Source organism: Dysidea avara, chromosome 1 (genome assembly GCF_963678975.1).
Source record: "Dysidea avara chromosome 1, odDysAvar1.4, whole genome shotgun sequence".
NCBI classification, from domain to species: domain Eukaryota; kingdom Metazoa; phylum Porifera; class Demospongiae; order Dictyoceratida; family Dysideidae; genus Dysidea; species Dysidea avara.
Window position 1 is genome coordinate 10978195 of NC_089272.1, and position 16218 is coordinate 10994412.

Sequence of the window (16218 nt, forward strand, 5' to 3'; positions counted from 1 at the left end):
CATTTGTTACAACAACTTTCAGTTTCTTTATGGACATAGCTAGCTACACTTTCCGTATGATTCTTTTTTTTTGACGATAATCACAAAGTAATATAATTGGAAAAAACAAAACACAGCTACAATACAAACTACTCTATAACTAAACTACAAACACAATTACAACAGGGGTTTGGGGAAAGGAAAATCAGAATCCTCACACTGCAAAGCCCAGTACCGTAAAATCGGAGTGCACGTGATAGGTCTAGCGGTTGTACCAGCGTCGAAGTGATACGTCTGCTACTACAGGTATTATACTGTTCTACACTAGTGTTTCTTGTGTGTACAATGTAAATCATTTGAGTTTGGCATTACTTACGGTGTGTAGTCATTGCGCCTCGATTATTCCTTTGTATTGTGCGTGTGGTGTCAGCTTGTGCAGATGGCTTTGGTCAACTCTAGCTTAACAAACACGACCGAGAACTACTCAACAAGATTATGTGTGGATAGCTAGGGTACGTTTCTGTGTCAGTGTTTATTATGGGACTGCGACTTGTACATTCCTGTGATTTCCATATCAAAACTAATGTCAAATTTGCCCGTTTTCGGTAAAAATTATGCCACCTCGTAAACAAACCACCATAACTTCCGCATACTTTAGTTTACCGAAACACAGATTGGTTTATCTGATCCCTTGATGTGAGGCGAGTCCTGTGGTATATTAGATTTTGTTCTGAGACAAATGGAAAGGGCAGAAGGAGCCTTGTTCTGGTGAATTACGCATCATCAAGTACGTAAATAAATTAGGGAAGAGAGTACCAAGAGCTTCAGTCAAAATTTGATCGTCTAGGATTTCCTTGTTTTTATGATGCAATTGAACTAAGCGTTTTAGGTCACTACCTGCCATCATCTTTGTCATCGTTTCACAGCTTTAAACAGGCTGTAGGACCAGGTATCCTACAGACCTTCAGCACTTGTGCTGTAATGCCTTAATAATTATACAACCAAGTACTAAGAATAATACCAAGAGTTAATAATAAGAGAGGAGAGTGTCTAACGCCGTATAGTCCTGTAACAGATGATTGCGCAGAAGTTAAACGGCTTCTTTTCCACGTAACGTACAGACTAGCTAGTATATTTTCGCATTTAACCACAAAGGCTATCCCAGACATAAGGGCGTGCGTTCAACTTGATGTTCACGTTCACCACGAAGAGCATCGCTCTGTTGCGTAAAGAAGTGTGGCTGTTAACCTCGAAGATAACTCTGGGGGAGAGCGTCTGAGAAACCAATACACTGAACCAAAGGCGGAGTATCGCTTCGAATTTTCACTGCATCGCCATGTTACCCTACCTTTGAGCATTCTTCAATTGAAGGAGCACTGTTTCCTGTACATACAACTCAGTCTTTAGTTCAGTCTTCGAATAATCTCATCACGGTGCGGCTAAACTAATTGCGGTAAGGAAACAAACAAATACTAGAAGCCTATACGTTACACGGAAAGGAAGCCGTTTAACTTCTGCGCAATCATCTATTACAGGCCTATACAGCATTAGATACTCTCCTCTCTTATTATTAACTCTTTATAATACGAAATGCGGTTAAAATTATGTCATTTATGTTTGAGAAAGCTACAAGGCCTAGAGACATAAACTAACCGGGGATCTATTCGCCTGTGAACAAAGGCAAAACCGTATAATAACTGCACTTGTTCGTGCTGATGACTTTAACGTATGTGTAATTCTATATAACGCCCAGTACCACACCCATGCTTTAATTTCCGAATTCGCGAAGGAGAAGATTGACAAACATCTGCAAGTGATTGCAGGAGAGCCAGAGGCCACTTTACATGTAAACAACAAGATTACAGGTATGTTTTAATGTTTGTAACTGTAGTTTGAGTCCAGTATATGTGCTACAGGTGTTGGTTGTTCTTGGATACCAGCTGATGCCGGTGCTCGTGAACAACAAGGTAAAGAGGATGTTTCAATCTTTTACTTTTATTGTACATCTTCATTCTTCACCTGGTTTGCTAGCTGGAATTTTTTCCACCTTTAGCTACTAATAATAGTCTGTTGCCGATAATCTGCAATCAACAAGAAGATCAGCATTGCTGCGTATACAACAATGTGTAACTATCTTCTGTATGTTGTGTATGCATAATATTGTAGACTGTGATCACTATGCCAACTAGTGCCAATGCCAGACCACTGATTTACTGGCGCATCACCAAGGGCCTCTAGTTACACCAGAGTCTATTGGCTTGATTGGGATCATTTTCCAGTTGTGCCTTCACCACCATGTTGTATCACTTCATTGCTGACTCATCTTCACATTTACAATATACACAAATCAATTAATACCACTATAGTTAACTTAACTTGTTTTTGTATCAAGTTGCATTAATTATTTTTAGTATTCAGATTGTGATTTTCTGATGCCAGTTAAACTTCCTTGCCTGTGTACGTATATATATGTATCATTTCCATAGGAACACACACTGCTCTGAGTGCTGTCTATGGCATTGTTTATACATGCGCCCAATGGGTAGGTTGCAAAGTTGGTGCATGTACTTGGTTCAATGTTTTGTACATTTTTACTGTGCTTTGTACTTCACCTGGCTTGCTAACTGGAATTAGTTTTCTGTGGTTCCAATTGTCTGTGATCTATAAGATGCATTGTTGCATATACAATAATGTATAACTATCTACTGTATGTTGTGTAATATGTATGCATAATATTATAGACTGTCATCACCTTGCCAATGCAACACTGCTGGCACATACCAGTGGCCTCTAGTTACAACAGAGTTTATTGTGATCGTTCATGACTGGTGTCTCTTTGTTTAACAAGTGTTTCCAACTGGCGTAGCAAGTCCCAAGTACAGCTTTATCCTTCACCTGGCTTGCTAATAAAATGATTTTCCACCATCAGTGTTGCCAATAATACATTGCTGCATACACTACTGCTTTAATGTGTATCTCCAGTATGTCATCTATGGCTCAGAATGTTGTGTAAGCACATAGTGTGTACACGTCAGCCACACCCATGATGTACTGGCACTTAGCTACCGGTTGCCTTTAGTCTGTGCCATATTGGGATCATATGTTGATTGTGCTGGCCTTTTCTACCTTGTCGTGCATAAGTGGTTTTACTTTTTTGATTTATGTAAACAAATCATTTAGTGCCACTATAGTTCGCTTATTTTTTTGTGTAAGCTACATTTTAGTATTGTGATTTTCTGACGTCAGTTAAACTCTTTCCTGTGTATGCACGCGTATCATTTCTGCCGGCACACCCACTGCTCTGAGTGCTGGTCATGGCATTGTTTATACATGTCCTATGGGTAGGTTGTCACGTTGGTATATGTACTTGGTTGTATGTGACTCAGTCCTAGATAAATAATAATAATAAAAAACTGTGTTAATTTTATTCAAAGTGAGATCAAAATTGCTAAACCTACCTGCAGGCTCATTTTTTACTTGGCTGCTGCTGCTGCTTCAATCTCTTCTTCAAGAAGAATATTTTTAGCAAGAGATTTCCCAGAATGGTCAGGGGAATCTTGAACGCTGACCACTTTAGTTCTTTTTTTATGCTTAAGTTTTTGTGTTTTTCCCTTGCCACACCAACTTGTGGGGCATTTTATTGCCTTATCCGTGGTCGTGTGTGTCCAAGGACTCACTCACTATAGCGTTGAAACCGGGTCGGGTCACCCGGTCACTTTTTGCCTGGGTCATCCCACTTGAAACTCTGACCCGGATTGGATCACGTGTGAAGCAAATTGTTTGGTTGGTTGGTACGGAAATGTATAAACGCATCATACTCAAGTCCTGATGCAACTCACTTTCTTTTGTGAGCTACGCCCACTTATCGGACGACTGCCTGCGACCATACGTGCAGCCATGCCCAGTTATTGGTGGTATTAAAGTCTACAGGTATGCACAAACCCATGCACATAGTTGCCTGTAGTCTGGCGCCACCCGCCCCTTTGCAAAAAGTAAGGGTCTGGTGAAATACAAATGCCAAATCATTTCAAAAGTAATTCAAATAGACAGCACACGTAATGCTTGTTACGTCAGATGATTGCACTTCAATTTGAACAAAAGCATTGCATAATTGTGTTACCAAAGCGATTTCTGTGTGAACATCATTGGCACACATTAATTGGCTACCGCCGATTCTGGGCGGTAGAAATGATTTAGTATTTGTATTTTATCAGACCCTTACTTTTTGTAAAGGGGCAGGCGGCGCTTTGTGACATCATTATGGCCTCCTTGTAATAATTCCTGTGTCCTTCCACCTGAATTATCACAAGAAAAAATTTCCAATAATCAATGATTCTATCGCCATCCATGGCATCATTAAACATATACCAAAATAGTAACAGAGTCATGAGTTGTGTGGCATATAAGTGAACCTTGTCATCCCTGCTAATCCTATTCATGGGATCAAAACAAACATATTTTTTGATAATGGCTTTGGACAAATCTTCAACATCATCATAAGAATGACAAAAGCTTTTCAGCAGCAGCATTCACATGGGTATGCAGAATTACAGTCAAGAAGTCTTCACATCCTTTCATGTTATCTTCTGGGTCTAGAGAAGTTCCAGGATCTTCAGTTGTCCTAAGGTTCCCATATTACACGAGGAAGACTTATTGTAAAAATGTTTCCATATAGCTTATATAGAAAACAACGCAATTGCTATAATCTTTAGGGAGTGGTCACAACAGTATTACCTTACATAGAGATGGTTGGCCTGGTTTGGCAGTACAATGATCTTCGAAAATTTTTGTCAATGTTATCCCCTACTAGGTGATCACTTTACAGTATTGCCTTGTGTAGAAACATCTTGCTCACAAATACAGGTACCATATAACTGAGATGTTGACTCCACTGGTTGTGAGCTAGTTGGCTGTGGGCCTGGTTGGTCAATTGTTTGTGAGCTGACTAGTTGGCCAACTGGTTGTGAGCTGACTGGTTGGCCAACTGGCTGTGAGCTGACTAGATGAGGTTTATAACTAGCTAAAGCACAACTGTTGCTAGATATATCTGAAATAGCAACAGACAACTCTTGTATAATAGCTGACAATTCACCAATGGTAGGTAATTGTGCACTGCTTGAATGGGGAATACTAGAAGAAATGTCCATAAGTGTGGCAGACAACTCACTCTCCAATTGTGGCTGACAAATCACCCAGGATGGGCAGTTCTGTGATTCCACTTGTTCAATTGTATGCGGTTCTATGTTGGCCAGCTGATGAGTATCCTGCTCATCCTCCTCATTAAAAACAAATCAATCTGGCTTTGGCTGAGACTGGATGAGCCACTCACACTGAGATGATCATAGTCTTTCACAATACCATCAATCACATTAAATGTGACTTTGTATGATTGGCATAACATCAATGGCTGCAAGCATTTTTATATCTACAAACAAAAAGTATAGTTCTAAAATCATAATCACTTATTTATGATCACCTGCTTATGGACTCTGTTTGCATAAAATAACACAGAAGTAACTTGCTGCAAAAATCCCATTATCTGGTGTCTCCTCTTTAACAGCATTGAAGCTATTGTACACACTAAAAGCTGGCAGTTTGCTGCAGTAATGGCTGTTAACAGTGAAACTAAAGTAGGGACATATTGCTGTATTTTATCCCATATTTGCATCCAAGAAATGTCTTGATGCTTTCAGGATTGCCAGATGAATAATGATCAGAGCAGATGCTATTAAATTCTTTCCTGATGATGAAGCTCAGTGATCTGATAACTTTAGCAGAGTGTAATTTTACAACTGTATTGCTGAAGGAAACATAGTTTCATCTAGCAATCCATCTCACTGGAGACAGTCGACTTGGTGTCATATCATATCGCTTGTCTCCAATCAGCACCTAAAGTGTAAAAATAAATCAAGATAATACCTTGATACATGAGCACATTGAATAATATATATGTACCACTTTCACACCTCAGATCAAAGGAAAGCCAGTGCATATATATCAGATATTGCACTGGTTCAGGAAAGTTAATGAGATATATGCACTGTAAACAGTGCGTATATCTCGTTAAGGCAGTGCATATATCTCGTTAACTCAAGATATTGCACAGTTAGGTGTGTATATATCACGTTAACCCATTCCAACAAATCCTCACATTTCTTTGATGTCCTTTGCTATCCCTTTGTGCCATTATATAGTCAAACATCTTGAGATCAATTGTGGGTTTAAGTTTCTTAATCCATTCTCAAAGCATGCTGAGGAGTTCCTTTTACTGAAATGGAGCTGTTTTTAATACAGGTGAGTTCTATAGTACTGTTTTGATAAGTTCTAGACAGCTGTCCCATGTAACCTAGCACACAAAGTAGATTGAGCCATTAGAGGTGAAGTGGTATTCATGCGTGCCTGTAATTTTATTCATGGATATAATTTATTCATGATTATTATAGTAAATACCTTTAAGCACTTATTACAGCATCAAACCATCATTATCAAGTCAAACCATCATTATCAAGTCAAACCATCATTATCAAGTGAAGTTTTGATGTGCTGTGTCTTTAAGTTTGTTACGTATCGCGTTCTAAATAAATTGAGCCATTGGTGGTGAAGTGATATTTATGCGCGACTAATTTTATTCATGGCTATAACATTACTGATATAGTGAATACCTGGCAGTATAACAACGTTAAACCATCATTGTCAAGTCGCATTTTGATGTCTTTTGTCTCCTTGCTCACTGTCTAAACCCACAATCGAACTTTTCGCATGCTCGTGTCGTGCGTACGTTTGAACTCTTAGCACAGCAACGCATTATCGTTATTCTTACGTTAGTTCCAGTGCCCTCTATTGAAATTCACATATCCCAATATAAATTCACTCGTGAAGCATGCCAGCAGTTTCCCACATGTGTAGGTGATAAACCCACATGGCATATATTAGTTATACCACGGGCACTCATGCTTTGCCTGATATATACACACTCGCACGTGGGACCTCGTGCTCATGTGCGGCCCTTGTGCTCATGTGTATATATCAGGCAAAGTACTCGTGCCCGTGGTATAACTATTACATATATATATATACCACTTTCAAACCTCACTTCAAAGGGAAGAAAAGGTGTATAAGTAGTATAATAGTACTGCTATCAGCGCTCAGGAATGCATTAACGAGAAACGGAGGTAGTATATGCAAGTTATATCCCTCCTAGGAGTGATATAACTTGTATACTACCTCCTATTCTCATTATAATGCATTCCAAGCATTCTCAGAAATCATTTGATTTCTTTGATGAAACTGTGTGATCTCCTCTGCCTTAATATAGCGACACTTCACAGGATTGATAGTGGGTTTTAGTTTGGTAAAGTGAGCCAAAGTGTAGATCATGGACTTGGGGAAGAAGATAGTTCGTTGTTTTACTGAATGAAGAAGGTCACAGGTTAGTTTATAATGATCATGTTGCATTCAGTAGTCACGTTGGCGGTGTCCAGACACTGGCCATAGCGCTTAATTGATTTGGCCATTAGTGTTAGTAGTATTCACTACTTTAGTTTATTCATGGCTAGTAAAAGTAAGTACTTTAGTGCACTTGAATCATCTTTATATTACTGTTTTGACACCTGGTGCGATGTCACACATGTGTAGTGGCTGGGAGTGGCGCTTAATTGGCTTGGCCATTATAGCACTGTAAACATATTCACTGCTTTAGTTTATTCATGTAAGTACTTTATGGTGCACTTAAGCTTCATTATGAGCTCTTGTATTTGGGCTTCCTGTGTTTAATTGCGTACACATGCACAGTCGAAGCGATCTGCATACTCATGATGATACACTTACATTCAGCCTCTCAGCAGCGCCTTGTCATTGCTCTTACGATGTTACATGGTCCCAAATAAATACATTCGCAAAGCATTCCTGCAGTTTCCATGCACACTTGTAGGTGAGTCACCCAAGTGGAATATATTAGTTGTAACATGGGCACTTGTGATTTGCCTGAAATATACACACTTGCACTCGGGCTGCATCCTCGTGCTCATGCGTATATTTCAGGCAAATCACTCATGCCCATGTTACAACTACTACATAAGTAATGCGTTACCCCAACACTGCTACCATATACCATGGAATATACTACATGTAATTAGAAGTACATATACTGAACTGTTATTGTAATTGAGGTGTGTTAACATGCAGGTACATGTACATATGTTTGTTTGTATACGTGCCATGCATATGTACTGTATATTTGTTCTGATGAACATATGCATGCATTTGTGCTCATGTGATTTCACTTCAGATGGAAGAACAAAGTGAGTGCTGTTCCCCTCGGTTAGAGGAGGTTGGCAAAATGACTGCAGTTGATGTCACTACTGGGTTCAATAAGATGGCCACTGTAGATGGTCCATCTCGCAGTTTTCAGGCACAACAACTTAAGGCCAGAGCCAACACTGTACAAGCTAACCTGACATCACAAATATCTACTGATGATGATGCATTCCATCATTTGGCTGTGCAACTGAACATGATAGACACTTTGGGTCAGAGAGATGGCAGTTGTGGTGCTACTTCTGAATCGACAAATTCTCCAACCAAGAAATATTCACCAGATCTCACTACTGCTGCTGCTGCTGCTGCTACTATCGACCTGGTACATTATTCTGGTCTTGGAGGGAACATTGATAACATAGAGGCTGCTTCAAATAAATATTTTGAGTTACCTGAGACAGAGGAGGAAAGTCCTGAAAATCCACTACAGCAGAAGAGAGAGAGACATACTTCAACTGGGGATGTGCCGATGCCTTCAGTTTTAAAAGCCACTGGTGTTTGTGCAAGACTGGATTACCCTCGTGTAAATATCACTGGTAAAAAGGATATGAGCGATTTTGCTGGTGTAAGTTTCATAATAGTGTAATATGTACAGTATCTAATTGTATTAATTTTTCTTGAATTACTGTATAGTACTGCTAATTTTCAGTTGAAACATGCAGCTGCATGATGACTTTTGTTGTTCTGGTCATAGTGCTTTGTTTTTGTAGGGATGACTGATTGTAGTAAGCGCAGCTTTATGCTCTGTTTTTTAGTAGTGTACAGTACTAATGGATTTTTGTAGTGTGTATATGCACCTTTGTAAGTGAAAGTTTCACCACAAAATAATTTCTCAGTATACTGTAAGTTTCTTGCGTGGATACAAAGACATAAGATGTGAAATTTTGTGACATCTATTATACACAGTTTTGTACACAATGTTAACCCCTCAATGTAGTTTCCTCACATAAATGTAAAAACAAAGAGAATGAAAATGCAGTGAGTGCGTGTTTTTCAGAACCCATAAAGGCACATTTTTACAAGTGAGTTTGTTATTGTGGCAGATCAAGATCTACATATAAAGCTGAAAAGCTGTCTGTCTGTTTCTGCTTCGTTACACTGCTAACTTGGCAACTGAAGCACATATCGACACACCGCTTTAATGAAATTAAGTGCTCATCATCTGGCAACTTTAACTTTGTTGTTGAAAATTGCAACATGCTTTTGTTCGTTCTCTACAGACCGTTGAAGGTGTTGATGTAAAGGAAAACTTGAGCTACATTCCTGTCAAAACCAGGAACAAACAACTTGGTTAACCCAAAGGTCCATGCAGAGTTTGATTCCTGCCTAAGACAACTTTTTTTCTTCTCAGTGCCACCATTTTGTAGCATACTTTTTCATATGTCAGTTATTAATGATGCTTACTCACCAATCTGTGTACATATTGACATGATTCACACGCGAAATACAATGATCATAATCTGGCTACATCACAAAGTTCATTGCAAGCTTTTACATGATTTCCTTCATCTGCTACAGCATATTGAAGGCCATGATGTAAAGAAAACCTCAGCTGCATTCAATAGCAAAACAGCTCAGCTGGTATAGTACCTCCCTGAAGTTGTTGCGATTATTGACAGTGTAGGTTACCTTCATATAAATTTTATTAATTTGTGAATTGATGTAATCAATTAGCCAATAGCCAAAGTCTAAAATTGTTAAATTTAATGTACCACTAAATTAAGGTATTTCAAACACAAAATTAATGGCAAGTATTGATCATGTGTAGCTGCATCCTTCTCCTTCCTGTTCTTTATGTAAAGAATATATTTTTAGTTACTGGCTGTGCCCTTATATGACAGCTAGTATTACAACTGTACATGTTCTGGAGTAATGGTGTCATTTCATCATTATTATACTTAGGTGACTCACAATGCTTTACAAGCATTGTGAAAGCATTGTGAATCACTTAAACAAAGTGGCATCATTTTTCAGTCAAAATATTTCCAAATTTTAATACTGAATAGGCTAAATTTGCAAAATGTTCTATGGGGGAATGCCCCCAGACCCCCCTAGATAGAGCATGGGAGCATGCTGAGTGTGCTTCGCACACTATAGCTAGTTGTATTAAGGTTACAGGATACTGTAACCCCACATGTACACTATCAATCATTTTTCATGATTAGGGGTTTGATTTTTCTTAATGCATTGTTATCAAATGTGACCAGATTTTACAGAACCGAACCAAATCGCACATCAGGCAAAATCAAACTAACACCACCAGTGGATAGCTACACTATCGTACTACAAGTTTTGACCCTCAGCACTACTCAAACTACACGAGGCTGGTTTTAATAGACGTCTTTTCTGGGTGGTGTGGAGTGCCCAAATGGCGGTTTCAGGCCTTGTGAAGGACATGGCTTGGCAAGAATCAGTGGTTTACTGGTGGACAGCCTTATAATGTTGGCCAGACGTGTTCTCTGTAGATTTTGCTACATATCAGCCACTAAGGAGCCAGCACAGCCCTGTAATGTCGTGTCTGGACTCCAATCGTGGTCTGCCTCCATTTTGAGGCCTACCTTTTGCCCTCCCCGCCACCCCCCAGCCTCCACCCCTTTGTGAGCACTCGTGATACTACTTCGCTCGTCCAACTGCTCAGATTTTCTATCTTATTTGGCGGGAAACTGTACAAGCAGCTACAAGTACTGGAAGTGGCTTGAAAGGTAACAGATTGATGCATCTTTTGTGTAAATTTCATACGCGTGCTTGCTATCCTTGGAGAGTTATGCTGGCTTCAATTCTTTAAAACCGTTTATCTCGAAACTTCTAATGTGTGATTTGGATCGTTTTTCCAAAATCCAGTCACAAATATTTATGCATTCTTAACTTCTCATTAATCGACATGAAATTCAAATTGTTATGGAAACATAAGTTGTCCCCATTCCAATTACTGAAAGCTATGAACCAAAAATCAGACCAATGAAGAGCCACGAGAACTTACTAACAATTCTAAGATTTGAAGAACATCACTCGTGAGGGACTGACAAGAGGATTTGTGAATAATGCGTATAGTTGCTGAAATATAACTACAATATGGCCTAAAGCAAGACACTGTGGTCACAAAATTAATTTTTAAATTGATATCACAAGCACTAGAAACATTATTTCTAACCAAAGGCTCCGTCAGGACCTAGACAAGAAGCCAAACTAGTAGTCTGTTTATACAAAATGTTAACAACTAGTTTGACAGTCCTGATTTTTAATTCAGGAAAATATCGCCATTAGTCATCAAAACTACGCATGCGCTTACAGGTGCGCCAGTTGCTAAGTGTGTTGTTTCTATGTTATCTTGTACTGTTACGTGTGTTTTCTTGTACCTTGTACCTGTCCAGTCAGCACGCTATGATTCTCCCAACAATTTAAGCCTGTTACCAGCTGATACACAACACAACAACACCGAGCCCGCCTTAATTACGTAATAAAATTTTGGTTTGACAGTCGTTCAGTATCCCGTAACCTTAACCAGTTGTCGCTTTTCTTAGCCAACCAACCATTATGTTAGCACCACCCCTTCTGTAGCTGAAATCTCTACAGGGTGATTTGTTTGTAGCTGAATTCTCTACAGGATGACTTGTTTCTACATATAGCTGATCTCTGTATAGGGTAACTAGTTTCTAGTTGAACTCTCTACAGAGTGGGTTCTTTGTTGCTGAACTCTCTACAAGGTGACTTCTTCTAGCTGATGTCTCTATAGGGTAACCTGATGTCTCTGCAGGGTGACTGTTATCTTGCTGGACACTCTACAGGGTGATTTGTTTGTATCAAAACTATCTATAGGGTGATTTTTTTATACCTGAACTTTCTACAGGGTGATTTGTTTGTAGCTGAACTCTCTACAGGGTGATCTGATCTCTCTACAGGGGGTGATTTGTTTGTAACTGATATCTCTACGGGTAGATTTGTTTGTAAGTGAACTCTCTACAAGGTGATTTGTTTGTAGCTGATTTCTTTACAGGGTAATTTGTTTGTAGCTTAACTCTCTACAAGGTGATTTGTTTGTAGCTGAACTCTCTACAGGGGTGATGCATTTGTAGCTGATCTCCCTACAGGGTGATTTTTTTTTGTAGCTGAACTCTCTACAGGGTGATTTGTTTGTAGCTGATCTCTCTACAGGGTGATTTAGGTTGTAGCTGTTCTCTCTACAGTGGGTGATTTGTTTGTACCTGAAATCTCTACAGGTTGATTTGTTTGTAGCTGAAGTCTCTACAAGGTGTTTTGTTTGTAGCCGATCTCTCTACAGGGTAATTTGTTTGTAGCTGAACTCACTGCAAGGTGATTTGTTTGTAACTGATCTCTTTACAGGGTGATGTGTTTGTAGCTGAACTCTCTACAGGGTGATTTGCTTGTAACCGAATTCCCTATATTGTGTCTAGTGTCTATATAGCTGATCTCTCTACAGGTTGATTTGTTTGTAGCTGATCTCTCTACATGGTGATTTGGTTGTAGCTGATCTCTCTACAGTGGGTGATTTGTTTGTAACTGAAATCTCTACAGGTTGATTTGTTTGTAACTGAAGTCTCTACACGGTGTTTTGTTTGTAGCTGATCTTTCTACAGGGTAATTTGTTTGTAGCTGAACTCACTACAAGGTGATTTGTTTGTAGCTGATTTCTTTACAGGGTAATGTGTTTGTAGCTTAACTCTCTACAAGGTGATTTGTTTGTAGCTGAACTCTCTACAGGGTGATTTGGTTGTAGCTTAACTCTCCAGAGGGTGAATGGTTTGTAGCAGAACTCTCTAAAGGGTGATTTGTTTGTAGCTGAACTCTCTACAGGGTGATTTGTTTGTAGCTGATCTCTCTACAGGGTGATTTGTTTGTAGCTGATCTCTCTACAGGGTGATTTGTTTGTAGCTGATCTCTCTACAGGGTGATTTGGTTGTAGCTGATCTCTCTACAGTGGGTGATTTGTTTGTAACTGAAATCTCTACAGGTTGATTTGTTTGTAGCTGAAGTCTCTACATGGTGTTTTGTTTGTAGCTGATCTCTCTACAGGGTAATTTGTTTGTAGCTGAACTCACTGCAAGGTGATTTGTTTGTAGCTGATCTCTTTACAGGGTGATTTGCTTGTAACCGAATTTCCTATATTGTGTCTAGTTTCTAGCTGATCTCTCTACAGGTTGATTTATTTGTAACTGAACTCTCTACAGGGTGATTGGTTTGTAGCTGAACTCTCTACAGGATTGTTTCTTTGTCACTGAACTCTCTACAAGGTGACTTGCTTCTAGCTGATCTCTGTAGACGGTGACTTCTTCTAGCTGATCTCTCTACAGGGTGACTTGTATAGCTGAACTCTCTACAGGGTGATCTGTTCATAGCTGAACTCTCTACAGGTTGATTTGTTTGTAGCTGAAATCTCTTGTTTCAAACTGATTTCACTGTAGGGTAACTTGTTTGTAGCTGAACTCTCTACAGGATGGTTTCTTTGTAGCTGAACTCTCTACAGAGTGATTTTTTTTTGTAGCTGAACTCTATATATGGTGATTTGTATGTACCTGAACTTTCTACAGGGTGATTTGTTTATAGCTGAACACTCTGCAGGGTGATTTGTTTGTAGTTGATCTCTCTACAGGGTTTCTTTGCAGCTGAGATCTCTACAGGGCAACTTCTTCTAACTTAGCTCTCTCTTGTTTCTAGCTGTTCTCTCTACAGAGTAACTTGTTTGTATAGCTGAACTCTTTACAGGTGGTTTTTTGGTTGCTGAACTCTCTACACTGTGACTTGTTTGTAGCAAAATTCTCTACAGAGTGACTTGTAGGTAGCTGAATTCTCTACAGAGTGACTTACTTGTAGCTGAACATTGTATAAACTATAAAGTGACTTGTCTGTAGCTGAAATCTCTACAGGGTTACTTGTTTGCAGCTGTTCTCTATAGGTTAACTTGTTTGTATAGATGAACTCTCTACAGGGTAGTTTCTTTGTAGCTGAACTCTCTCCACAGTGACTTGTTTGTAGCTGAACTCTCTAGAGAGTGTAGCCAAACTCTCCACAGGGTGCATGACTTGTTTATAGCTGAACTCTCTTTAGTGTGACTTGTAATGTTCTGATTCTTCTGAATCACTACAGCGATATATCTGTAGCTGAGCTCTCTATAGGGTGAGTTGCTTCTTGCTGAACTGTCTATAAGATTAACTGTTTGCAGCTGAACTCCCTACAGAATAACTTGCAATGTAATAGAATCCTATAATGGAGTAAATAAATTAGCTGAATGCTCTATTAGGGTGACTGTTCTATTAGAGTATCTCGATCTCGCATATGTTACACGTAGTTGGCTTTGGAATCATAACTCAGTGGTTTGTAATCCAATTCTTCTGTACTACTGCAAGGACTTTCTATGATGATTATTCCAGCTACACACCGATTTTCAGCTCACTGCTCTAAGCAATTTGCCTAGTAGGCGTGAAAAATAATAGTTTTTTTATTCATAAAAATCGATCGTGTAATAGTGACACAGGTTGGGTTTTGTGTCATATCTCGATGGCCTTTAACTGGATTCCTTTCAACCACAAAAAGGCACTCCTACGATAGTTACTCCATCTACATAGCAATTTTTGGCTCATTCCTTCAAGCGGTTTACCTTGTGGGCGTGACAGACCTTCGACCTTATTTTATGCAAATAATCGGTCATAACTCCGTGAATGTTCATCGGATTCCTACCAAACTTGGTACTGAGATTCGCCTTAATGAGCCCTTTAAGTGTGCCAAATTTCAGCCCGATTGGAGCACGAATTCGTGTTTTATGGCGGATTTTGCAAAGTGTGCGAAAAGAAGAAGTAGCAGAAGAAAAAAACGAAGAAAAAAATCCTAACTTTGTCTGATCGTATCTCGGAAATGAATGGAGCGATTTTCTTCAAATTTGGAATGTGGACTCCCCTACCTAGCCGGCACTTCTGTAGCAACTTTGGTTTAATCGGATAAGGAATCATGGAGCTACAAAGATGTGAAAATCGTGTTTACTTTCTTGTAAATATACTCACGGTGTGGCGCGCCGGCTTCTTGGGCCGCACTACACTACCGTGTGTTTTGATATCACCATGCATGTTACACTTTAGGACATGATCTTTAATGCTTCATTTCCAATGCATTGATTTGTCATTAGTGTAGAATGTGAAATGGTCTTGCACGAAGGACAGGTATCAATGCTAGTACTCTAATAAAGCAGTCTGGCAATATTAGCCATTCTATTAGAACAATCACTTATTTACAGTGAAAACCCTTTTACGAAATTCCAGGCTGCATCACTAGTTTAAAAGCTCTATCTTCTCATACAGGTGTACGTACTTGAGCTCTTGTCAGCCCTCATGGTTTCATGAAATCGAATTACTTTGGGAATGTGGTCTGACTCAACCATTCTTTATGTTGTCAGTTTTCTTACTCAAATATGCCACTATTTCATATTTTCACTATGCTAGCTTATGAACACAGCTAGACCAATAATAACGGGTGTGTCATCATGATTGAGTAAATAGATTTTTAAGAGGTGTGGTCTTGGTGGCATCAACCAAGATCGCATTAATAGATGTGGTCTTGAACCTATTGTGAAGTTACAGGTATCTAAGCACTTAAATAAGTTTGCGGCATCTAAATATGCTGCATTGATAGGGAAAATTAATGCCTCGATATGGTTTCATTGCATAAAGAAAGATGAAGACCAGAAGATACAAAAGGAAAAACAAGGTGCAGAGGGAACACACTCTTAAAAGTCACATGCCATTGGTGAGTGGTGTAAAATGGTGGCCGTGCGCTGCTTCAGTTGGCCTTCAGCCTTGTGATTGTAGTCAGGCAGGCAAGTACATAGGCTGGCAGACGAAAATTCGAGTTTCAGTAATTTAAAAAAAAATTCTACATATATATGGCTGCTTTTAAGTGTTTCTTGTTTTTATTGCT

At 39.2% G+C, this 16218-nt stretch overlaps 1 protein-coding gene across 2 annotated transcripts in view; it reads left to right on the plus strand.

Moving 5' to 3' along the window:
* Nucleotides 1-205: 205 nt before the first annotated feature.
* The window catches only part of LOC136256193 (AMP deaminase 2-like), a 201193-nt gene continuing 185180 nt past the window's right edge, over nt 206-16218 (plus strand). The window contains exons 1-2 of one of the 2 annotated variants that reach the window (XM_066049141.1): nt 206-285; nt 8267-8860. In XM_066049141.1, coding sequence (XP_065905213.1) covers nt 8267-8860 — 594 coding nt within the window. In that variant the 5' untranslated portion in view covers nt 206-285. Of the gene's footprint in view, nt 286-7325; nt 7409-8266; nt 8861-16218 lie in introns of those variants that run through there. The other variant, XM_066049144.1, reaches the window with a different exon arrangement.